Genomic DNA, 24,401 nt, shown 5'->3' on the forward strand with positions numbered 1-24,401 from the left:
CTTGAATGAGCAAAGGCACCGCTGCATCAGTGACGCTGTTGCTTTTTTGTGAAATAATCATCAGCCAAGCGACAGAGGGGGCTTCCATCAGCCAACAAACAAGCGGCCGGAGTACATTTCCTGCTCTGAAATCACCTCCACCCTCTGCTACAGCATCCGAAGTGTGAGAAATCAAGGTGTGCAAGTTCGTGACCAATGGAACCACAAGCAAACAACAAAAGAGTTCTCAAACTTTTCACCATTCGATCTGCTGCCCTCATGGGGTCAATGCACGTTGGTGTGGGTTTTCTTTTCTGCTCTTTTTTTTTTTTTTTTTTTTTTTAATGCTTCAGATTTTGTCTCTTCTTCAACCATCCTTCTCGGGACGCACACTAAGTAAGTGGAACAGGGTACCAACTTACTGGGAGCAAAACTAAGTCTGGGGGAATATTTTCCAGCAAGTCAGAGCAGCTGAGCCCCGAGGCCAGGAGCTCTCTGTGCTGAGTGCCACTGGCCTCCGCTCAGTCTGCTGCGCTCCCAGCAGTGCATTTCCCACTCGTGAGCCCTGGAGGTGGTGCCTCTTTTGCAGGCATGCACTGTAATGCAGCATAGGAAGTTCCGCACAAACATGCACAAGAACTTCTTTACAGTGAGGTGACGGAGCACTGGAACAGGCTGCCCAGGGAGGTGGTGGAGTCTCCTGCTCTGGAGATGTTCAAGACCTGCCTGGATGCCTACCTGTGCGACCTGCTGTAGGGAACCTGCTTTGGCAGGGGGTTGGACTCGATGAGCTCTGGAGGTCCCTTCCAACCCCTACAATTCTGTGATTCTGTGATTCTGTGTAATGCTCCTTTCTCAGAGCAGCGTGGCTGTGTGCTGTGCACACTGCTGCTTGCTGGCAGCGCTCTAGCTGCTAACAGCAGACACAGAGTCTGTGGGACGCAGCAACTTCTTCACCTCTGTCTTCTCTGTTAACTGCTCGTCGCATAGCCCTCAAATGTTATGTTTGCTAAGAAGGGGTTGGGGTTGCAATACCTCCCCACACACACAGTGTGGACCTTCTGTGGAACACACAGCTGCAGGACCTTCTGAGGAACCTGAACGTCCACAAGTCTGTGTGTCCCTACGAGATACAACACAGAGTCCTGGGGGATTTCGCTGATGTTGTCACCAAGCTGCTCTCAATGATATTTGAAAAGTGACAATCGGGTGAAGTTCCCAGAGAGCAGAAGCCAGACATTGGAGCCATTTTTAATACGTGTAAAAAGGATGACCAAGGAAACTACCAGCCTGTAATAAATCTAAATAACAACGCAGCTTCACTAGTGGTAGCAGCTCAGATTCAGAGACTCCAGCAGGCGTTCCCTGAAGAACTGATTTAACTTCAGCAGTTAAATCATTTTAATGATCAAGCAGCTTCCAGTCATCGATCTGCTCTTCTTCAGTCTGATTCACGCTGTCTCCAGCATTCTTAGACTGAAACTCCTTCTGAACAAAGCGTGTATGTTCCATTCAACACGCATTTCCTAACGGGGGAAAAGAGACGAACAGAACAGCCGCTCCGTAACGCACAACTGCCGGTCTGCTCACACGCACCGTGCGGAGCTGTACGCAACCGGCGCAGTGTGCGCTATGAGCGCAGTGTGCGCTATGAGCGCAGTGTGCGCTATGAGCGCAGTGTGCGCTATGAGCGCAGTGTGCGCTATGAGCGCAGTGTGCGCTATGAGCGCAGTGAGCGTAGCGGCCGCAGTTTGCGCAGCGTGCGCTATGAGCGCAGTGTGCGTAGCGGGCGCAGTGTGCGCTATGAGCGCAGTGTGCGTACCGGGCGCAGTTTGCGCAGCGGGCGCTATGAGCGCAGTGTGCGTAGCGGGCGCCGTGTGCGCTCTGGCCCAGCCCGGCGGCACAGCTCCGGACGCAATGAGCACCGAGAGCCGCCCGCTGCGCTCGCAGGACGGCGGTGCAGGTATCCTACGGAGCTCCGCGCGGGGCTCCTGTGCCCCAGCCCGGCGTGCTGACCCGGCTCAGCGCCTCACACTGCTGCCACAGGCCGGCTCCGTGTGGCGCCCAGCGCGTGGCGAGTCCCCACAGCCCCCCGAGTCCCCGCCCTCCCTGCTGCCCCCACTGCCCGCGGCCGGGCGTTGGGATGGTGGTGGGGCAAGGGGGAACGGTCTTAAACTGAGCCAGGGGAGTTTAGGTTGGATATCAGGAGGCAGTTTTTCCCCCAGAGGGTGGTGAGGCACTGGAACAGGCTGCCCAAGGAGGCTGTGGATGCTCCGTCCCTGCAGGCATTCGAGGCCAGGCTGGATGTGGCTCTGGGCAGCCTGGGCTGCTGGTTGGAATGAGCACTGTGGTTCTTTTCAACCCAAGCCGTTCTGTGGTTCAGTGGATCTCTATGGATCTGCATGGGGATCTCTGGGTCTGTATGGGTCTCTGAGGGGATCTGTGGGTCCCTATGTATCCCTGTGGGGGGATCCATGGGTCTCTATGGGGATCTATGTATCCCTGTGTGTCCCTTGGTGACCCTGCACACAGCAGGGGGTTGGAACGAGGTGAGCATTGTGGTCTTCTTCAACCCAGGGCATTCTGTGATGGTGTTCTCCTGATACATGGGATCTTGAATAATTTCAGCAGCTTGACTATTTGCTAACTCTTCCTGTATTTTGCTTTTGTCCTTCTGTTCGTGCTGACCTTTTTAAATAGAACCACAGAATCATCATGGTGGGAAAAGACCATTAAGTACAAGTAGAACCGTATTAAGTGAATGTCTTCCTGTCCAGGCATGGCAGATAAACTGCAGCTGCACTTTAGTGTCCTCTGTAGCCACGAATGGCAGAAAGGCTAATTAGTCATCAGTACATTTTTCTAAATGCACATCAAAATATTGACTGAACACTTTTCCTGTTTAGTTAAATCAAATATTATGCTTATAAATTAATACCAGATGTATACTACTTCCAGTTTGTCTTTTCTTCTGTTGCAGCGTAGGGAAGTTTTTATGTTTCTTAGACCTGTTGGCTGACACTGTTGGTGCCTTCTGTTCTCCACTCTCTATGTTTGTCCTTGCCAACAGTTTGTACTCATTAGTATCACATTCTGAGGTTTTCTTGGTTTCAGTGTCTGCTTCTCTGTAAACAGACCACTGTCAGAGCTTCATTACCCTTTATGCCATTATTCACTTCAACTCATTCACATTTCTGTGGGGTTTTCCTTCCCATGTAGAATAAAGCAAATCCAAGCATTTTACTTCCTTATACCTTAGAAAGAAGACTGAGATTGATCCTTTTCATGTTCTGCAATCTCGAGTGCTCCCACTCACGCTCTTGTGGGCTTGGATATTGCTTGACAGTTTTGCATGAGTGAAGCAAACGTGGCCCACGGGATGATGCGCAACAACAGAGTGTTGTCAGTAACCACAGCTCTCCCAACGTGGCACGATTTTCTTTCTGCCCTTGAAAAACGTATGCCTGCATTGAGCGGAATGTGCATTAACCTCAGCAATTAGCCGTGGCAGTTAATGAGCTCTGTTTCATTAAGCAGTAAGTTGACGTCACAGCAGATGCTGGAGGTAGCGCTTGTCACTCAGCACACCGAATCACGGCGCAGTGCCTTCGGCGCAGCTCCCTGTCCATTATTTGCTACTTCAATGATGTTTTGCCACGAACTGCAGGCTGTTGTGCAGAGTTCTTCCATTCCCCAGCCCAGCGCGGCCCAGCAGAGCAGAGCTGTGAGCGATGGCAGCTCCCACTGCGCGTCAGGCGCTGCGCAGAGCTGCACGTAGCGCTGGGAGCAGCGCCAGCAGAGACTGAGGCGGCGCGGCGTGAAGAGACGCAGCTCTTTCAGCTGACAAAGCCTGCAGCTGCCGAGAGCCCATTTAACTGGGGCGGATTAAAACAAGCGCAGTGCTGTGAGGTTGTTGAGAATGAGAGACTTCGTTTCCAGCCAGGAAAATGGAGCGTTTTTCTGCATCGAGGCTCCGTTCTCCGTCTGAAATGAAGGCAAACCGAAGCGCCAACTTTTGTGCGTTTGTGACTGTGGTTTGAGCTTTGTTTCGTTGTTTGAGGAGGCGCTGGTGGTTTGCAGAGGCACAAATCTTCACACAAAAAAAACACAGACAGCCAAATGTTTTTCCAGAATTAGGGAGGTAATTTAGTAAACTCTACAGCATAATGCAGAGCTGCAGGAGAGACAGTGATTGGAGTTGTGTCCAACAGCTTTTCACTTTCCAGTATGTTGTGTCAGATCACCAGTCACAGCAACATGTGCACATTTGCACGCGAAAGAGAGAACATTTCCACCAGTTCTGAATTGTTAGCCCCAGTTTTTAAATGAAATTGGTGACCTCTCTGTTTTGCCATCACTGACAAGCAGCCCAGAGATCCAGTTGTTGTTCTGATGACGCCTCAGTCAGATGGAAATGCATTTCTTGCTGTTTTCAAGGCCTGTAGAAGTTCTTACTGTGAAGTTCTGGGGGCAGTCAGAGATCGCAGCTTTTCTCCTTGGCAAACAGAGGAGAGCTGCACGTCGTGGCTGAATACAGCACACCAGTTAGGAGCCATACACACAGCCCTGGGTTCTGACCAGAGCCTTGCCATGCACACGAGGGGCAGTTTCAAGATTTGGAGAACCTTCTGGGGGGTTACGCAGCCACGAGAATGAGGAATTTGTCCTAATTCATATTGAAATGTATGGGCAGTTATACAGCCACTGCAGAAACGGGAGCAGCAAGTTCCGAGTTTTACTCAGCAGCTTCTGGAGAGCACTGCTGTGCTGGAGATTTCCTGCCATGAACCTGAGCTGTGCGGGGGGATCACAGAATCACAGCATCACAGAATTGTAGGGGTTGGAAGGGACCTCCAGAGCTCCTCGAGTCCAACCCCCTGCCAAAGCAGGTTCCCTACAGCAGGTCGACATCCAGGCAGGTCTTGAACATCTCCAGAGCAGGAGACTCCACCACCTCCCTGGGCAGCCTGTTCCAGTGCTCCGTCACCTCACTGCACAGCCGTTCCTTCGCACATTGCTGCACAACTTCCTATGCTGCAGTTTCCAGCTGTTTCCCCTTGTCCTGTCTCCACTCACCACTGAAAACAGTCTGGCCTCGCCATTCTGCCCCCCACACCTCAGATATTTATAGACCTGGATCAGGTCCCCTCTCAGTCTCCTTTTCTCAAGGCTGAACAGACCCAGCTCACTCAGCCTTTCCCCATAGCAGAGATGCTCCAGGCCCTTCACCATCTTTTGGCCCTCCGCTGGACTCTTTCCAAGAGCTCCCTGTCTGTTTTGTGCTGGGGAGCCCAGAACTGGACGCAGTGCTCCAGGTGAGGCCTTACCGGGGCAGAGTAGAGGAGGAGGATCACTTCCTTCGACCTGCTGGCCACGCTCTTTTTAATGCACCCCAGGATGCCATTGGCCTTTTTGGCCACAAGGGCACACTGCTGGCTCATGGCCAACCTGTCATCCACCAGGACACCCAGGTCCCTTTCCGCAGGGATGGTGTCACACAGCTCACCCACGGGCCGGGGGAGCTCTGCTAGCAATGTTTTTGACTGCTTCCATTACATCTGCATATTTTCTGTGCTTCTTTATTTTCTAGTTGAGCCCTTTTGTTTCCTGACTTTACGCACGTTCCTTTTCCTTTGTGTGGGTTTATATTGCGGACAAATGCTGTGACGAAAGGCACAAAAGCGCAATTCGCCGCTGTCTGCTGTGATCTCAGGTCACTTTCTGGCGAATGGGAAGTCTCACTCTTTGCTATGGTTTGTTTTTTCTGCTCAGATGCTGAGGGATAAGTGCTCATCCACTGCCGGCGCACAGAAGCCATGAATTCCAGAAGGTTACTCTCAGAAACACGGAGGACGTTTCCAGCTCCTAAAGCGTGCAGCCAGCAGCCGTCGCGGATCCTCGTTGTGGACGTCACGTCACCTTCCTGGGCCAACACTTGCTCCGTGCTCTCCGAAGCCCTGGAAAACTCTCTGTGTTTGGCATGCAGTCTGACGGGTCCCTGCCGCATTCCCTTGCTGAGCCTCTATCTGGTGCAGAACCAGCAGGAGTGTTTGCTTCCCTTTGTGGTACGTGTGAAATTACGTCTCTCGGGATCTCACAAACATGAGTGCAGTGCAGTTCGGTGAAGGAAGTTCTGATTTACTGCTCATTTGTGTCTAAATAATTGATTATTCTCAAAGAGCAAAGCTTCATAGACTTAATGGAAGAGGTCAATTTTCTGAAAGAATGATGTTTGTAAGTTGGAGTCTCATGTTTTCAATCCGTGAAGCTGCCCTTGTGCATAAATGAGTTTTTGTACTGTTCCCTTCTATACTGCTGTACTTCTCCAAGAGTTACACGGTCACACAACCGTGGGGGCTGCGAGGCTCCTCTGGAGCTTCCTCAGTTCACCCACCCCAATGAAGCAGCTCCCAGTACTGCAGATGTGGTGTCCCCATGGCAGAGCAGAGGGGCCGAGCACCTCCCTGCCCTGCTGCCACACTCTGTGCATGCACCCCAGCGTCCGATTGGCCTTCGTGTCCACCAGGAGACACTGCTGGCTCGTGGTCAGCTTTTGGCCATCAAGACCCTCAGGTTCTTCTCCGCAGAGCTCCTCTCCAGCAGCCCATTCCCAGCCTGCAGGCTCTGTGACTGCTCCTCCACGGGTGCAGGGCCCTGCGCTGCCTATGTTGAACCCCAGCAGGTTCCTCTCCACCCAACTCGCAGCCTGCCCAGGTCTCACTGAATGTCAGCATGGCCTTCTGGTGTGCTGGCCGCTTCCCTCAGCTCTGTGCCACCAGCAAACTTGCTGGAGGTGAACCCTGTCCCTACATTCAGGTCGTTGATGCAGATCACAAGATGGAGAATGCGCTACTTCTGTTAATTATTTCTCCCGTTAGTTAATCGTTGTCACTGTGAAACTTGCACCTGGTAACTAATTTGCATTTATTGGCTTTTGCTTCCAGGGGTTTGTTCATGTATTTCCTCTTTTGGTTAGATTGAAGAACCTGCTTGTACCATATTCTTTCTTCCTCAAATAGCTTTCCTTGTAATCTTCTAACTGGAAAATGGAAGCGAGCAAAATATAAGTGTGACACATTTTTACAGCCCCTTAACTCCCAAGCCCTCTTATCTGTATTCACTCTTCTGGCTTCTTCGAAGTCGATTCAGAATGTGGTCACTGAGATTTCATGCTACATTTCAGTACCATCCTCAGCAGTGCTGAAAATGCCTCTTCCTGCTTGGTTGGTAACACCATCAACTCTTTTGCCATCATGTTGTGTTCCTCTGAGACTTGCTGGCAAAGTTTGTGCTGTGGTGCAGGCAGTTCTCAGCCAAAGACCTGAGCAGTGCTGCACACCACTGGTAGGAGCGGGACCCCGTGGCTCCAGGCATGGACTCTATGACTGCAGGAGGAAATCCTGCTCCCTTCTCCCCAGCTTTGCTTAGTTCTGCCTGCTGAGCTATCTCTCGGGTCTTGAATTCTCTGGAGAAGGAGAACCCACAGCCTCCCTGGGCAGCCTGTTCCAGTGCTCCGTCGTCCTCACTGGGAAGAAGTTCCTTCTTATGTTGGTGCAGAACTTCCTGTGCTCCAGATAATGGCTGTTTCCCCTTGTCCTGTCCCCACAGACTGCTGAAAGAGGTTAGCCACATCCCTTTGACTCCCACACTTAAAATGCTCATAGATGTTAATAAGATCATCCCCGAGCCTTCTTTTCTCAGGGCTGAGCAGACCCAGCTCGCTCAGCCTTTCCTCGCAGGGAGATGCTCCAGGCCCTTTGTCATCTGTGTGGCCCCCTGCTGGACCCAGGAGACCCCTGTCTTTTTTGTATTTAGGACAGTAAAGTACAGTAGGATGGCTCTCTTTGATGGATCTGTTTTTGTTAATAATCTGTTCCTCTGCAGCCTCTGATAACAGGAGCAGATTTGTATCTGTCTGCTAAATATCTGTTGCATTTCACCCTCATCTAGAAATACTGAGGCTCCATTGCTTTTTCTGTACTGCCAACAACATGTACTGCTGATGATTTTCTGATCTAGCTAGAGAACAGCTTGCTTGTTCTCAATGAGAAACCAAGATAGAGCTATGTCGAAGGTTGCTTATTAGGCAAATCTTATGAGGTCAGAAAACCTCCAGAGCTGAAAATAGAGGCTGGGAGAGGACATAAGGAAGTGTCAGACATGGTTGCCCTTTTCTTGGTCTTACCTGGGAGTGCCCTTAAGGCACGTGTTCCTACTGTTCACCTGAAGAAGCCAGACGCCACCAAGTCCCTGGGAAGGGGGAGGTGATGCCAAAGGGAGAAAGACCAGAACTAAAGTAAATACCACGGAGGACAGCAGATGTTGGCATGTGGGGAAGTGATCATTAAAGGGACAGAAATGTTAGATGTACAAGTCAGTAAGGACTGGGAGCACCTCCACCCGATGGGTGCTGTTCCCACAGTTTTCCCAGAAGGCGGGCAGCAGACCAGCACTGCATCCAGAGCATCACTGAAAGTACTGGAAAAGAAACAAGAGAAGGACATCCACTGCAGGACAGTCAGATTAAGAAGGTGAAGCGAGTGAGGGTATGACGTGTGAAGGGAGATGGGAGGAAGTGCTCCCCTGGCTTGCAGCCAGGTGTGTTCCCTGGTTTTGGCACTTTTTTCTGGAAGTAGCACAGTGATGCAGATGAAGATGTTTTGCTGCACATTGTGAAACTGGGAGTCTTTGGAGTTGTGTAACAAAGGGGCAATATCACATGGCAAGACACATCTCAGAGCCTTTGGCACTGAGCTGAGTGTCATTTGTCTGGAAGAGGGGTGTAGTTAGAATGGAGTTAGCCATCCCAGTTGGTGTTTGCAAGCTTATGTCCCAGGCATGTTCCAGAGTTGAAACTGCAGCTTGCTTACACCTGCCCAAGTTCACATTTGAAGTAATGTGCAGATGCAGAAAAAATGCAGCTCTGCGGGTGTCAGGGAGTCAAGTTATGTGGACTTTGGCTGCCCAGCAGCTGAGCCCTGCTCTGACACAGTCAGGAGCAATACTGGAGCTGAGACAGCTTCTCTTCTTTGTGAGCTGCAGCCGCCTCCCAGGGTGGCAGGGCAGGCATCTGAACTGCAGGGAATTTTGTTGCAGCGCTGTGAAGGGCGTTGTGGCTCCCTGTTCTGTGCTTGTACCCATGGTTACCAGCCCACAGAAGAGCTGAGATAATGCTTCAGGCATTTACTGCATTTAGAGTACAGCCAGTACAAAGCGTGGTGACTCGCTTTAAACCTGCTCATCACCTTTCCAAAGAGAGGTTTGGGTCGCCCCACCTTTCTGCTCCACCCTGTTTGCAGAGCCCTCTGAGCTGCCTATGATCACACCTTTGCCCACGTGGTGCATTGCACATCCTGAGAGGCCGTGCTGTAAGCCATAATGCTCAGGAGCTGCTGAATGAACGTGACTTCTAGCAGCAGTGCTTTGTATTGCTACAAATAGTTTTGCTATCATTCGTTATCATTCTTCACCGTGATATGTGAGATAAGGCTTTGGCAGACATGGCCTAAAGGTAATTTAAGTCAGGCAGAAAATATGGCCCAGTATTCTCCAGTACACAAAAACGACAGGAAGCATAGTGGAGCCATGAGGTTTATAATCTGTGCATGCATGATGTTCATCTTCCATTAGGAGTCTGACCAGCTGACCCTGGTGCAGCAGCTTGAAGGAATCAAACATTTACAAATGACGACTCTGGGATATATTTTGTCTTCTAACACTTGTTCTGGTAGCTCCTTTTTAAATCAGGACCTTCCATCAACATTTGATGGAAGGTTGTGGCTGCCCCTTCCTGTAGGCATTCAAGGCCAGGCTGGATGGGGCTGTGGGCAGCCTGGTCAGTCCCTGCCAATTGCAATGGGGTTGGAACTACATGATCTTACAGTCCCTTCCAACCCAAATTATTCTATGATTCTATGATTTGCTCTTTTGGGAATCTTTTGGGAAAAATGATTTGCATTATTGTGGTGCATGTGCAGATACAGAATTAGGAAAGCTTAACACATGTCTTACTGGGTCATACCAGCAGCCCAGTCGTGCATTCCCAAGAGAAGAAGTCCTGTGGAAAAGCCCCATCGCTTTCTGCAGTTCTTTCCCCTCACACAGCTGCTGTGTAGAATGATACCATAAGAATGATAAAGGACATATTTGAGGCTGTTCCCGTTGGTGTCAGCTCTGGACTTGCTACCCACGGTGTGTGGAGCCACCTCCTGAGCATGTTGGTGCAGTCTGACCCCAAGCATTTGTGTGCAGGTCCCAGAGGGCCAGAGTGAAGGACTATGGATATGGCAAGGACTATGGATATAGCAAGGACTATGGATATGGCAGTGGTGACCTGTTGTAACTGTCAGGGGTTACCAGACTACCCAGGTGTTTCTGTGCTCACATTCATCATTGCAAGTTCTGCCTCTGTATTATCCAGTCAGAGGAGAGGGCCAGAATTCCAGCATTTTGGCTCGCAGTGGGCAACGCAGACAGCTGATAATGTGGGGAACATTCATGCGTGCTGCTGCAGTCAGCTGGTTTAGATTCACATCACTGTTCGTGGCTTTACAAAGCCACGTTGAAGTACAAAACTCCTGACCCCAGTCTCATCTCACTGCTGGTAATGCAAAAGGCTTCTTTGCACCTCATGGAAAAACAGTTCATATGTTAACTTTGACATTTCCAGTCTTCCGATGTCACTGAGTTTTGTTTTGCAGCACTTGAAGGAGAACTTTGCACGAGTTCAAGCCTGTATTTCAGAGCTCCGCTCACTGTCAAGAGAAGGCTGCTTCCCACAGGGGGGACAGGGAGTGGTACAGGCCGTGCAGGATGGATTGCAGCAGTTCAAACAATACAGCAGGCACACAGCAGCAGGAGGCTCAGCAAATAGCTCTGTTGAGGTAAGACAACATTGGGAAGATGGTGGTGATTTTCCTTTCGGCCTATCGTGGGATGGTTGAGGTTGAAAGGCACCTCTGGAGGTTGTTTAGTCCATCTCCTGTGCTGGAGCAGGGGCACCCAGGACCCACATGCAGAGGGAGGCTTTAAAGCACAGTGCCAGTGCCCCATCACCTGCACAGTAAAGAAGTGCTTTCTGATGCTTAGAGGAAACATCTTGTATTCCAGTTTCTGTCTGTTTCCTCTTGTCCTGGCACTGGGCACCACTGACAAGTGCCTGACTCCATCCTCTTTGCACCCTCCTTTCGGGTGTTCGTACACATCGGTACATTGACAACAAGCTGTCTCTGGTACAGGCGCCAGGAGAGCTGAGCAGGAAAGATGCCCTCCTAGATTTGTTGCTTGTAAACAGAGGGAGTCTCATGGAAGATGGGATGGAAGTCTCATGACTTCAGAAGGACAAAAGCAGGAGCATCAGTGAAGCCACAGCAATGGGGACAGGAAACATGGGCTGCATTAGGATGGAAAGCTTTTTTCAAGTCCCCAGCAGACTTTGGTTTGTTTTTTTTGTCAGGTTGAGAAGTATACTAGCATTAAGAGATTATTTTGAGGAAGCGTAGTAATGTGAAGTCACAGTAGCTTTTTTTGAGGGACGTATTTCTCCTGGCCTCTCACTGGCCTTTGCTTATGTGTCTCAGGTTCTGAAAAGGGCAAAGGGGATGTGATAGTCTGCAGATGAAATGCATCCATGGTTTTAATTAGATAAAGGTGTATTAGTGTAACAAATGGTTTGTCTGTAGCTCAGCAGAAGACAGTGGTCTCTTGTAGACAGTTCAGCTTCCCTCCACTTCAAGGACAGTCCCTGTTAACCATATTCAGTATATCCCAAAAGGAGACCACCATCTTTCTTCTCTTTCAGTACTTCAGAGCCAAACACCAGAGATGCATTTGAAAAGAGAAGATGTTCTTTGCTATGGAAACACGTTTTAGTATTGCTATACACATCTATATTCCTATTCAGCCTTTAAGTTAGACAGCCAGATTTGATCTACTTGAACTATGGATTGGTGCTGTAATGGGAAGTGGTGCTTTCCCTCAGGATAGCTTAGGGAGAAGCCCTCCCATGCATACATTGTCTCTCTCATTGCCCTTTACATGCAGCTCTCACAAGAGCTAAGGCTAAAAAAGCCACGTGTTTCGGTCTTCTTTACAAATAGATTATATGCTTCTTCCATCGAATTGGCACCTTATTCAAACAGGAGGCAGCCCAACATCATTGCTTACCAACGGAGGAGTAGAGTCAGAGGCAGCTGTTGCACTGTGATTTGTGTTTCAGATCACAATTTTGACGAGCCAGTCAGGTAAAGAAATTGTTGAGCAGCTGGAAAGGAAGCTAAAAGATGTAGACCTTGTGAGTCTCAGAAGAATACAAGTCATTGAGGTTTTGAAGAGAGACTTTTTGGAGCCAGAGGACGTGGAACAGTGCATGCCAGCAGAAGAGCCCAGCAGCAGTGGTGAGTACTTGCAAAACTCATGGCTTTGGACAGCACTGCTCCTTGCCTTTGTCCAATACCTACCATCTGCCTTTGTGCCATTCGGTGTCACTCAAGTGGGAGCTGCTGAGACTGGAGAACAACAATAAATTTGTACCACAGCATTTCTCAAGGTGCCTTCTTGCATTTGGGTAGACTTAGCATGTAGATTGCATGCAGCTCTTCTCTAGGTTTTACTAAAAATTGACTTCCTCTGCAGCAGAGCTTTATTGAGGAATTAAAGAGAGTAAGTGCAGAATTTGTGAGAACAGCACAGGCTGAGACACTCCTACTGCTGAGCATTAACCTTCAGGTTCTGCCCCCAGACTGCATACTCCAGTATGCCTGCAGGAGTTACATTTCCAAACCACATCAAGTAATGTACTGTTGATCAGCTTTTTTTGTCGCTGTTGTCTTTGCTTTGCTGCTGCTTTTTTTTTTTTTCCCTTTTTTTTTTTCCAATGCTTAAGGCAGCTTTTCCCAGGCTCTTAAGGTTATACTTGTTGAGTAAACAGTGAAAGCACTCATCAGCGAGTTCCTTATAGCCAGCAGCTTCTATTTCTCAGTCCAGGTCTCCATTTTAAGGCCATTGCTGCTAATTCACACTTAAAGTCCAGACCAGCAAGCCTTGATTCACACAGCAGGTTCTCACAGCAGGTTGATAACAAGCTCCATAAACCTGGGCCTGGTGCCTTGCAGAGTTAGAGCATGGCCAGTTACCAGCAATGGCAGCACTTTTCTATGCAGCGATAAGCAGTGCTGGATGTTGCTGCCTTGACTGCCTCTAGCTGTTCTTTCCAGGTTGCAGTGGCACATTTCTGGTCTCATGGCAGAGCAGGGGTTGGGACTGTTTGAGGCAGGTCACAGATTCCTTTTGGTGCTGCCCACTGCATACACGACCCCGTGTTTCATTAATGAAAGAGGTAGTTCACCTCAGGCCCTAGGTGCTGTTTTTCCTGGCTGTATCTTTATAGAATGCTTCCACTAATCTGAGAGTTTTCAGCAGAAAGAATTTAAGCTATAGTAATGAGAAATTCAAAGCAAGAAATTACTATGAGGTGCTGTTATGAGCCTTTTCTTGTACAGCAAATGATGCTGAGCTCCATAAACCTGTGAGGTGGTACCCAGAAGTCCTGTACTGCAGCAGTTAACTGGCAGAAACCTGTACAGTGCATACAGTGCCACTTTTATTTTCTATATTGCTTTTTATCTAACTTTCAAATCTCTTCAGTTACTTCAGCTCTTTCTCGAGGCTGATAAAGTAACTCCTGAATAGCAGGAGCTTTGCTGCTTTTCCCTCCTCATAGCACATACCAGCTGCATTTTGCCACAGGCAACGATTGCTCTGTGCCACCTCTGCTTCCCACTAGCCTGCTGGCTAGACCTAATCCAGTACTGAGCTTTATCACACCAAGTTCTGAGACACACAGCACGCTTTTTCCTACCTGCTGAAATCTTTCTTCCTGGAAAGGAAGGACTCCATCAGAGAGGCTGAGCTGCTTATTCTAGGCTGCCTGCTTGGACCAGGGGCTTTGGAGAGAGCTCTCCTCATTGCTGCCAGAAGGGCAGGTCTGTTTTACCTGATCAGCACCACCACCTCTGGGTCACAAGGAAGAGGACCAAGGCTCTGTCACTCTGACATGGCTTTACAATTACTTCAGTATGTCTGAGCCCCAAGGGCACCAGAACTGTGAGTTACAAAATGGTTCTGAAGAGCCCACAGCTCTGAGGCTGAGGTGTTCTTAGCAAACACTGCTCCAGTCCATATGGACAGAAGGGATCATTTCAGGTGGCTGCAGATGCTGACTTCTTAGGTGAGGTGCATTATTGGCAGGGCTCTGCAATGTGCTGATGCTGCATGGAGCTGTGCAGGGAGACCTTGAAAAAGGAGTCACCAAAAAATGAGATGTTCTTTGCCTCTTGACCACGCTCTAGCATGCAAACTCCCACTTTGTTTCTGAAAGTGAACTTGTGCAGCCCTTTTCAATATCTGGAGTGAAAAAATAAACAGAGATACAGAACGTAGCAATTCTACATGAAGACCATCTGACAAGAAGTAAGGATTGGGTTTTCCGAACAGCAAATATTCTGTGGGACGGCGATTAAACCGATGGTGTTTCTTCAGTGATAGAACATTAGGGCTTAGCAGACTGCAGACTGGAACAAAGACTATAAATCCCCCAAAGAGACCAATACATAAGGCTTTTGCAATGGGAGTAGAGTGTGGCTGTAATCAGTGGGATGCAGTGAACTGATCTCTAATGGATAAGACGAGAATTACTGCTGTGTCTTTCTTTCCTCCACCCCATTATGAACACTTAAAGCGTCTGGATGTTGCCAAACCATTTGCAAATGGCAGCTAATATTTATGAGATGCTGGCTCTGTCTTTTGAGAAAGCAAGAAACAAGCACTGAAGCTAAAGCACCGATACCTTTTTATGAACACAGTCCATCTTCTGCAAGGGCCAGGAACCTTTTTTATCTGCTCTCTGCAGACAGCTGGCCAATAAATGGTGCTGCATACCCAGCGTTCGAGGATTTCTGCAGCCATCACACATAGGGGTCAGCATCCCACCCCAATCTTCCTGCAGACACAGTGAATCCAATGAATTTATTTTTCCAGTTGCCACCTATTGTGCTAACTTAAGATGTGTAAGTGGCTACATATGCATTAGAGAAATGTAATATATGTATATATATTTATATTTACTGAGTAAAGAACTAGAATATTTACCAGCCCCAAAACACCGTCATTCAAAACACAGGTTAATTCCCCTTGTCACCTGTACACGTTGTTTGTCAAATTGAATGACACAATTTCCAGGTGCTTTGTCTTCTGTGCTGCTGATGCCATCTGCATCAGCGAAGCCTAAGAAAACTGGATTTCTCACAGCTGAAGCACAGCCAGCAGGCTCTCCAAGTGCACGTTCCACATCAGTGCACTCTGCAGGGAAACTGGAACTCGAATCCTACCATCGGGCCAGAGACTGACAGGTGATAACTGCTCACGTGCAGCTGTCTCCAGAGAACAGTGAGGAATTTGCTCCGCCTGGGGTATCCTCCAGCACTGCTCCAGGGAGCAACTCGCATTTCCACAAGCATTGAGAAGACTGGGACAAGGCACGGTGGGAGGTGATGCTCCCCCTCTGCTCTGCCCTGCTGAGGCCTCATCTGGAGCACTGCGTCCAGTTCTGGGCTCCCCAGCACAAAACAGACAGGGATCTCTTGGGAAGAGTCCAGCGGAGGGCCACCAAGATGGTGAGGGGCCTGGAGCATCTCTGCTATGGAGAAAGGCTGAGTGAACTGGGGCTGTTCAGCATGGAGGGAAGGAGGCTGAGAGGGGAGCTGATCCAGGTCTATCAGTATCTGAGGTGTGGGGGGCAGAATGGTGAGGCCGGACTCTGTTCAGTGGTGAATGGAGACAGGACAAGGGGAAACGGCTGGAAACTGCAGCATAGGAAGTTGTGCAGCAATGTGCGAAGGAACGGCTGTGCAGTGAGGGGAGGAGCGCTGGAACAGGATGCAGGGAGGGGGGGAGTCTGTGGGTCCCAACGTGTCTCTATGGGTCCCAACGTGTCTCTATGGGTCCCAATGGATCCCAATGTGTCTCTATGGGTCCCAATGGGTCCCAACGTGTCTCTATGGGTCCCAGTGTGTCTCTATGGTTCTCAATGGGTCTCTATGGGTCCCAACGTGTCTCTATTGTCCCACTGTTCACTGCAGCAGGCTGTCCATGGAGGTGGTGGAGTCTCCTGCTCTGCAGATGTTCCAGACCTGCCTGGATGCCGAGCTGTGCGACTGCTGTAGGAACAACTGGGGCAGGGGGTTGGACTCCATGAGCTCTGCAGCTCCCTTCCAACCCCTGCCGTTCTGTGATGCTGCGATGCTGTGACACATACTTATACAAGAGTTGCTACAGGATAAAAAAGACCTTGCAGCCCAGGGCAGCCAGACTGGGACTTGAAAAGGAAAAGCTCTCAGCACCAAAGGCAATGTGAGGCACCTCCCGTGGGGGGGGCTGCAGAAGTACAGCCTGCGTGAACCCAGTGCCTCCCTCAGGGCTGCAAGGGGAAGCAGTGAGTTGGCCATCGTGATCTCATGGCCACACTGCGAGTTGCAGTTTGCAGACAGCTGAGGAATTACTTCACAGCCATTATTTTAGCCCTTTAATCGATTTTATACTATTCATTATGTAGGGGAGGTTAATAAATTTCCATCTCATTTTTTTTAATGCAGGAGAGGATGCACAGTGTCATGTTTGCAACCCATAAATACAAATGCATCAGGAAAAGATTTCCCACTGCACATGAACGTAGAGCTGCATTTCAATCGTCAGCTGAACTAATAGACATTTGCAACAAAGGGCTTTTCCTGCTACCCACTCCTTGTCCTGGAATACTGGTTGCACACCTCAGTTCTGTGCACCATTAATGCTACCAGGCTGTTTCTCCTGTGGTTACGAAGGCTGTGTTACAGACACATCATACAGGTTTTGCAAGTTGGTTATCAGACTCTGTTTTTTCCCGCTTTTTCCAACTTTTTATCTTTTTAAAATTAATTGAATATGCCAGACTTTATGACAGCTTCTTTGACACCACTTTGGGTTATTATGTGGGAGTGCTATGGGGTTTTTGTTGTTGTTTGTTAACACCTCCTTTGAATTTATTTTGAAGAATTGTGTATTTTTATCTGCAAAGACGTTCTGCTTTGTGATTGCTGTTACCAAGCAGCACTTCAGCAGTAATGTACTGACCCACATCCTTTCATTTCACATCTTTCAGTTCCAGGTCAAGTTTTGCTTCTGTTCTGTGTCTAGCTGCTCCTAGTACTGATGGTGTTTAGCAATGTAGTTGTGTCTGCATTGCAAAGCACCGTTCATCTTCTTTACGAGGAGTAGTATGTCACTCTACAAAATTCCTAACTACAGTAGCTTTTCTGTTTTGCAGTTTCTCTGATTTCTTATACAAACCTTCAGCTTATAGCAAAGCTCTTTAAGAGGGCAGGTGTCGCAGTGCTGTGCTGAGATTTGTGTGATTTCTGTTTGAAGGCATTTGAAGAGCTGGAGGGGTAAAGTGCAGTGCAAAATGCAGAAGAATGTTCATTTTTATGACTGAAAATATGTCTGCGTGCGTTTCCCCGTGTTTCCCTGCAGATATTGCAATCCTTGGAATGGACATTGATCTGCAAACCATAGAGGATAATGTCATCAGCTTGGAGATGCTGTTTAAAACGTGGCTCCATGACTGTGGCTCAGAGAGGGAACATCTGCATCTCCTTCTCCCGTCTGGAGGCCTCAGCTGTGGCACTGCACCCAAGCCAACCCTAAGTATGGCATTTTCTCTCCCTGTCTGCATAGAGATCCTGACTCCCACAACCTTAACGATTATCCAGGTCCATCCTGGACAAGTTCCTCTTCATTTTTAGACTCAAGTAAGGTCTCAGGGTGACACCGAAAGCTCTCCGTAGTTTCTGTTGCGTCAGGCTCTTAGGCACCTGTGTGTGTCAGGGTTGCTGTGTCCCATGACTGTTGATGCTACATTCACCTCCATTCTGCAGCAAACATGTGCTTTGGAGAGGATGTGACTTTATGGCCACTGGGTCAAAGTAAAAGGGGCCTTACTGAGTGCCAGAGACCTTCTGTCTCAGCTTTATGGCTCTAAAATTATGTTCCTTATGCTGGATGATACGGGACCGTGCCAGAGCACTTAAATTAAGGTTGCTTTTAAAAGGGGCTCTGCACATATTTTTATCTATTGGTGTTTGAGGTTTTTTGTGTGTGTGTGTTTTTTCCCCTTTAAGTCCAAATTCCCAACAATTCCTCAGGTAAGTAAGCAGACACAGATGCTTCCCATAAGGGTTTGTTGGCTGCGTTGCCACCATTGTGCTGCCGTGGCAATCTGCATGTGCTCTTCCAGCAGCCCTTCCATGCTGCTCCACTGTCTCTCATGTGTTGCCTCTCACTGCCAGGCAGCAGAAGCACACTTGTTTTCTGCTAATGGTCTGCAAGCTGGCTCTGGTCTGGAAAAGAAGCACGGAGGTGGTGGGGCTCTTGCAGATACATGCTCAGCAAGCAGGTCAGAAGGCTTAGTGTGACTTTATTTGTGCAGCAGCCACCATAATGGCCTCCAGAGCACACATTATTGTGGTTTTTCTTTCTGAAAGGTGAATGTTTCTTCATCGTAACATTCAATTTCACATTTGATGTGCTGAATTGTTATAGCTAGTGACACAAACCAAGTTACGGCAGGTTGTTTTCACCTTCCCACACTGAAGAACTCTTTGGAAGGCCAGAGAAATCATATGCAGCTGTACATCCTGTGACAGTAGAGTTGCTATCTTCAGCATGGAGTATTTCTCCCCAAACTATGTGATGACAGCTTATCCAGTGGCAAAACGTGTTGCCTTGTTTCACAGGATTTATCATTGTTCTTCCAGGGAGACATGGCTTGATTTTTAGGTAGTGCTGAGCGGAGCCTGGAGTAAAAGTCCTTGTGGGTCGCTTCCAGACAGGGATTTTTGTGATTTTATTATTTACTCCATAGTTGCAGTTGCTAGATAATATTAACTTATTGTTTGTAAGTGGCTTGAGCATGTCGTGTGCTACACTGTGCTGTTTCCACCAATCTAAACCCATCTCCCTCTCCCAGTGTGTCTGAAGTGTGATTTGCAAGAAAGATTGCTCGACCCAGCTCTGCTTTCTGGGACAACTGATGGCCCCCTGAGAACAGCTGATTTAAACTCACCCTGCCAGGTGACAGCCTGGCCAGCGACGATGCTGTATAAACTCCAGGTTGTAAAGTAAGTGCTGTTGCATCTTTTGCTCGATGCTGGTATAACAGTGTTCATGCTTTCTGTGCAATTTCAACTAGGGGTCAGGAATGTCAACATAAAGTGCCTGGGACTCAAAGAGCAAGGAAAACTCTGGGCTAAAACATTCCCAGCAGCTGTACCTCTTGGCAGGATGCATTTGCACATCCCATACATGCTGACAGGTGTGCGAAGTCTAAAAAGATGTCACCATAATGCTAGCACTTTATGAGTTTAAAAGCATAGATTATATGCATGCAGCAGTGATTCCTTCCAGTGTGAAGCCCTACAGGTTGTGGCCATTGTTCCATATATGCTTTAGGTAGTGAAAGCACTACCTAAAAGAGGCTGCAGCAATTAACTGGCTGCTAGAGCTTGATCTCTTTACTTGACTATTAGGCAAAAAAGCAGTGAAAGCTTCACAGTTCTGCGGGACTGCAGATAAGAATTTGTCTTCCTTTCCCATCAGCAGGCTCTGCTGGTAGGCACAGAAAATAACAGGAAGATTTGTTTTTAGTAAAAATGTGGTGTGATTTTTGAACTTATTCCTATATGGTTGTTCCTGAAATGATTCTCAGCTCGTCAGTGTTTGAAGAGTCTTAGTAGTTGTGAATCACAGAATCACAGAATAGCTTGGGTTGGAAGGGACCTTAAAGTGGGACGCTAGCTGTGTGCAGGAGCAGTTGAAGGGAAGGAAAACCATAATATGCTAAAATCACTTAGGGAGAGATATAACTGCCAGGGTGATCTATTGCCCAAGAGGCCAAATTACTAGTCTGCTTTGTATTCAAAAAGTGTGAAGACTGAATATGCTCCAGGGCATACTCCTGACAAAAGAAATACAGTGGAACCTGGCAGCATGCTGGAGGGTGCCAAACTCAGTGTCCATCAGCAACAAAGCCCTGCAGGCTTTCCACTGCAACTGGACTTTTCTCTACTTCAGATGGGCTTCATTGTGGCTACAGATATTGTCTGTAGCGGGATTGCAGCTGTTACAACCATGGCTGCTTGAGCCCATCTCCCCCCTGCGGAGTCTTGGCAGTTTCAGGCTGGCTGTGCTTAAGACGAGCTGTTTGTTTATAGAGCTCTGAAGTCTGAAGGGGTCTGTGAGTCTGTACTGTACGGACTGCCTTTCATCATCAAGCCCACGAGCTGCTGGCAGCTGGACTGGGACGAACTGGAGCTAAACCAGCACAGCTTCCATGCTCTATGTCACAGTCTTCTGGTGAGTGTAAAAATCGCAGTCTCGTGGGGAGGGATTGCCACAGAAAGGAATTGTTGGTGTGAACCCAGTAAGGTCTTTCAAGCCTGTGCCTGAAAATATGTTCAAAATATATGGCTTCATCTCATGTGCCAGGGTTGGGCCTGTAAGTCCTTCCAGTCACCATGACTATGGCAAAGAACCTGCAACACATCAAACAGGCACTCTTGCCTATCAGAAATGGGGCTAGAAAGTGCAAAATCAGGGCTGGAGTTGGGCAAGTATTTTTAACTGTAAAAACAGTTAACCAAGGCTCTGAGATGTGGAGGACTTTCCATTACTGACAAGTCTTAAATTAAACGTGGATGTTTTCTTAAGAACTGTCTTGCATTCATTGAAGAAAGTTGGGTTTTCCTCAGCCACCATGCAGTGGCTGTGTAGTAGCAGTGATCTCACAGTGAACGTGCTGAAGGAAGCAGCTGTTACCCATTTTACATGTTGGTTTTGGCTTTTGCTGTTTAGAAAAGGAAGTGGATGCTTTTGGCCAAACATGAGCCACACAACACTTGTCCAAGCTGGAACATTGTGGTGCATTCCTACTACATCATTGTCCCTTCTGACTCTGCCACTCTGCTTGTCAAACCCGTGGCTGCCAGAGAGCTCTTGATGCCATCAGCCTTCCCAGCCCTCTCTGCTGAGCATCCTGAGAGAGTACAGGGTGCTATAGAGGTAAGTCATCGATGACCCTACACAAAAACCTGTGGCAGAAATGCCAGCTATAGAAGCAGGGAGTCAGGCTGATAGTCAGCCTGCTTGCACAGAACATGCAAATGCTACTGAAGTTGTATTTATCTCCCTTACTACAGTAGGTCCTTTGTACACAAGATAAATCAACACATAAGGTATCTCTGTTTCTTCTGATAGATTCAAACTTCTGCAATTCATGCTGTGCATCCACATGTTCTTCTGTGTTTTCTGCCTCTGCTTCAGGTGATGTCAGGAAGGGCAGGGCTCTTGCTATAGGTCTTAGCAGGTGAACAGAGGAGAGAACAGCTGTGAAAATGTCCACTGACAGGTGGAATATGATGTAGCACTCCAAAAATTCTTTTCAGCAGACAATATACTCCATGGTTTTCCTCCAAACAACAAAGCCATCCCTGCAAAAAATGCTCCCCCAGAAAAAAAAAAGGCAGCCACTAATAATGATTATAATAAGTCCTCCACTTGGCACATCTAATTGCCTTTTTTCTGTCCGAGCAGAGTGCCCTGAACAGCTTAGAAGTGGAAGTTACTTATAATCCCTTACACCTGAAAAGCAACCTCTATAAATACCTGAAAAGTATGCTGTACAGACCGCTGCACAGGCAGCAGCCCCAGCCCAGGGAGCAGCGACCGGAGCGGCATCAGCCAAAGCAGGTACGGCTTTTGTCTTTGACCACCACAGACAGCCTCTGTCTTGTGCTCCCGAAATGCTTCCTGCAGAGGGGAAGAGGGCAGCTCCCCGATACCCTGATGGCACAGGGAGGCCACATACGGCAGGGGCAGCATTCACTTACAGCTGCAGAAGCGGCGAGGTGAGTAGAGCTTGTGCTGTTGAGAAGATGCGTGCCAAACAGCTGGCAAACACACTGAGGCAGCATGCAGCCAAGCGTTGGACAAGCTGACCCCTCCTTCCACAAGGTACATTAATATTTCATCCCTGCATTGCAGCATCAGAGCAGAGCCAAAGCCACAGTGGCACCCCTCCTGATGGCTCCTTCTCCTGCCCAACTGTTCAGACCAGCAGGAGTGAGGAGAGATTCCTGCGCACTCTCCTTCCTTCCCAAAGAGGACGACAAGACCCTGCACTGAAGATACCCCATGGCACTGCTAACACCCGTCTCAAGCAGTTAATGGTTTGGCTTCTGAGCCAGAAGCAGACAGGCAAGACACTGAAGCCTGGCTGAGGTCAGATGGGTGCTTTCCGTTGTTTGTTGCTCCTCGTTTTATGGTTTTGTTTGTCACTAAATCAGTTGGCAGGAAGCTTGCTTCACCAATTCCCTGGTGAAGCTTCCCATGCCCTGGCAGCTCCCCATGCCTGGGCAGGTGGCAGTATGCAGGGTTTTTGGCCTCTTGCTGTTCAGCTGTTCCCTACAACACCTGATATTTCAGCACACATCACCAACAAGCCTCAAATTACGTTCTCTAGAACAGACGAGTGCAGCCCACAAACCACAGATGGCCGTCAGTGAATGCAGAAAAACTGCAAGGTAGCGTGGTGGGGAAGTTGGGCTGTACAGCAACGTCAAGCCACCCTCATCCTGCAGAAGGTTCCAAAGAGTGTTCTGAATAGGATAAAACAGGGCTTTTGGAGAATGCTGTCTCCCACAGCAGCACTATCTGTTCCAGTGCTGATTTGCCGACTTCCACAGTGGTGTCTGTGTCCCTCTCCTGAGCTCATGGATAGTTTGCAGAAGTGCCAGGCTAGCAGCCGTGTCCTGGCCGACTCCTGCACAGTGCAGTAACCCACTGCAGCTGGACCTCAGAACAGTACCTTTCTCCCTGCCAGTTGTTGCTTGAAGCACACCATCTTATGGCCCATCTGCACAAAAGAGACTGTTCTGCAAGCTGGCGTGGCGATACATCTTGGCAAGGCTTCCCAGATACAGGGAGTTGGCCCGCAGCTTTCCAGAGAGCTGAGTGAGCCCCAGTTTTTCAGTGCATCCATAGGACAGCTGCCAGAGCAGGAGCTGAGGACAGTGCAACTTAACCAGTGTGGGGCAGCAGCACTGGGCTTCCTGGATACTGCTCACAAACAGGGATCTGTGTTCCACGTCGTTTGTTCTAACGTTCTGTTTCAAAATAAAGTCCTCTTGCTAAATGTTACCTTACTGCTTGTGGTCTACAGTGCTTACAGTGTGTGGCAATCATAGCACTGACCTCTGTTTCCTGAGAAACAGCTGCTGCTGACCAAGGGCGCAGTGCAGCACCGTGCTTCCTCAAGGACTGCAGCGGCAGGACAGAGCCAGCTGTTTGTTCCAGGATCACAGCTCACGAGCAGGCTCTGATTGCTACCTGTTTTCCACCCACTCATGAGATGTGCACTGAGATGGTAAAGCACCCAACGGAAGAAAAGGTGCCAAGACCCTATTTTCCTCTGGTAGTAGTGTTCTCATCTGATACCTGAATCCCTACAGTACAATGCGTGCTGTAGAGTCTCAGATGAGGGCACCAGGACCCCTCCAAGCGTTGAGGCCAAGGAAGGGCACCACACAGTTGCTGCCGAGACTGAGATGAACCAGAGGCTGCTTTCTGTGTCCGTGTGGGAGCTGTGCCATCAACAACTGCACACAGCCTCACTCAAGCACAGCACAAAGCCCAGACACACCACTCCCCATCTTGCTCTGTGCCTTTGCTGCTGGTTTCTGCTGCATGCGTCTGAGCTTCCCATGCCCTGGCAGCTCCCCATGCCTGGGCAGGTGGCAATATGCAGGCAGCTGCTCGGGGCAGTACCTGGAGGGAAGGATGGACATCCCTAGCAGCACAGGGAGATGCATTTCCTGGGGTGTGCGTGCCTGCAGATGGCCAGTCCTCACCAGTCCTTAACAAACAAGCTCAGAGGGTGAGGAACTGAGAAGTGGCCAGAAACAAACGGCAGTAATGCACACAAAAATGGTTTCACCTCCAGCATGCTAACCTGATAATATGAAAAACCAAGCAGATAAAACAATCCCCTCCCTCCTTGTCTGATCTGATGACTCATTTAGAAATTACTCGGGTAATTCTATCAGTAGGAAAGGGTACATCAACAGCAGCTGATGGTTTGCTGTGAACGAAAGGAGGCTGACAAAGGAGAAACTCACAGAGAGGGAAAAGGGACTAAAAGGGGAAAGAAATCACAGCGCTGGGAGCGTCTGGGGGTTCCTTCTGAAGCCTTCTGCCTGGTCGCCGGTGTGAAGCAGGGCAATAACCCTACAGCCATGTGTTTGAGTGCTCTCCCTAATGGCAGAACAGCTGTCTCA

General features: G+C 48.8%; 1 protein-coding gene across 2 annotated transcripts; it reads left to right on the top strand.

Moving 5' to 3' along the window:
- The first annotated feature begins 1,827 nt into the window (after positions 1–1,827).
- Positions 1,828–23,265, top strand: M1AP (meiosis 1 associated protein). Of its 2 annotated transcripts, XM_052665277.1 has the most exons (10): positions 1,828–1,942; positions 5,752–6,044; positions 10,680–10,862; positions 12,197–12,374; positions 17,545–17,718; positions 19,040–19,190; positions 20,283–20,424; positions 20,923–21,129; positions 21,661–21,816; positions 22,111–23,265. In XM_052665277.1, exons 2-10 carry the CDS (start codon positions 5,796–5,798, stop codon positions 22,249–22,251), a joined length of 1,581 nt encoding a protein of 526 aa, XP_052521237.1. In that variant the 5' UTR covers positions 1,828–1,942; positions 5,752–5,795; the 3' UTR covers positions 22,252–23,265. The 2 variants fall into 2 exon arrangements, with proteins under 2 accessions (XP_052521237.1, XP_052521236.1); XM_052665276.1 differs by having other exon boundaries at positions 21,661–22,225.
- Positions 23,266–24,401: the final 1,136 nt, after the last annotated feature.

This window comes from Tympanuchus pallidicinctus, unplaced genomic scaffold, assembly GCF_026119805.1.
Source record: "Tympanuchus pallidicinctus isolate F22 unplaced genomic scaffold, pur_lepc_1.0 scaffold64, whole genome shotgun sequence".
NCBI classification, from domain to species: Eukaryota; Metazoa; Chordata; class Aves; order Galliformes; family Phasianidae; genus Tympanuchus; species Tympanuchus pallidicinctus.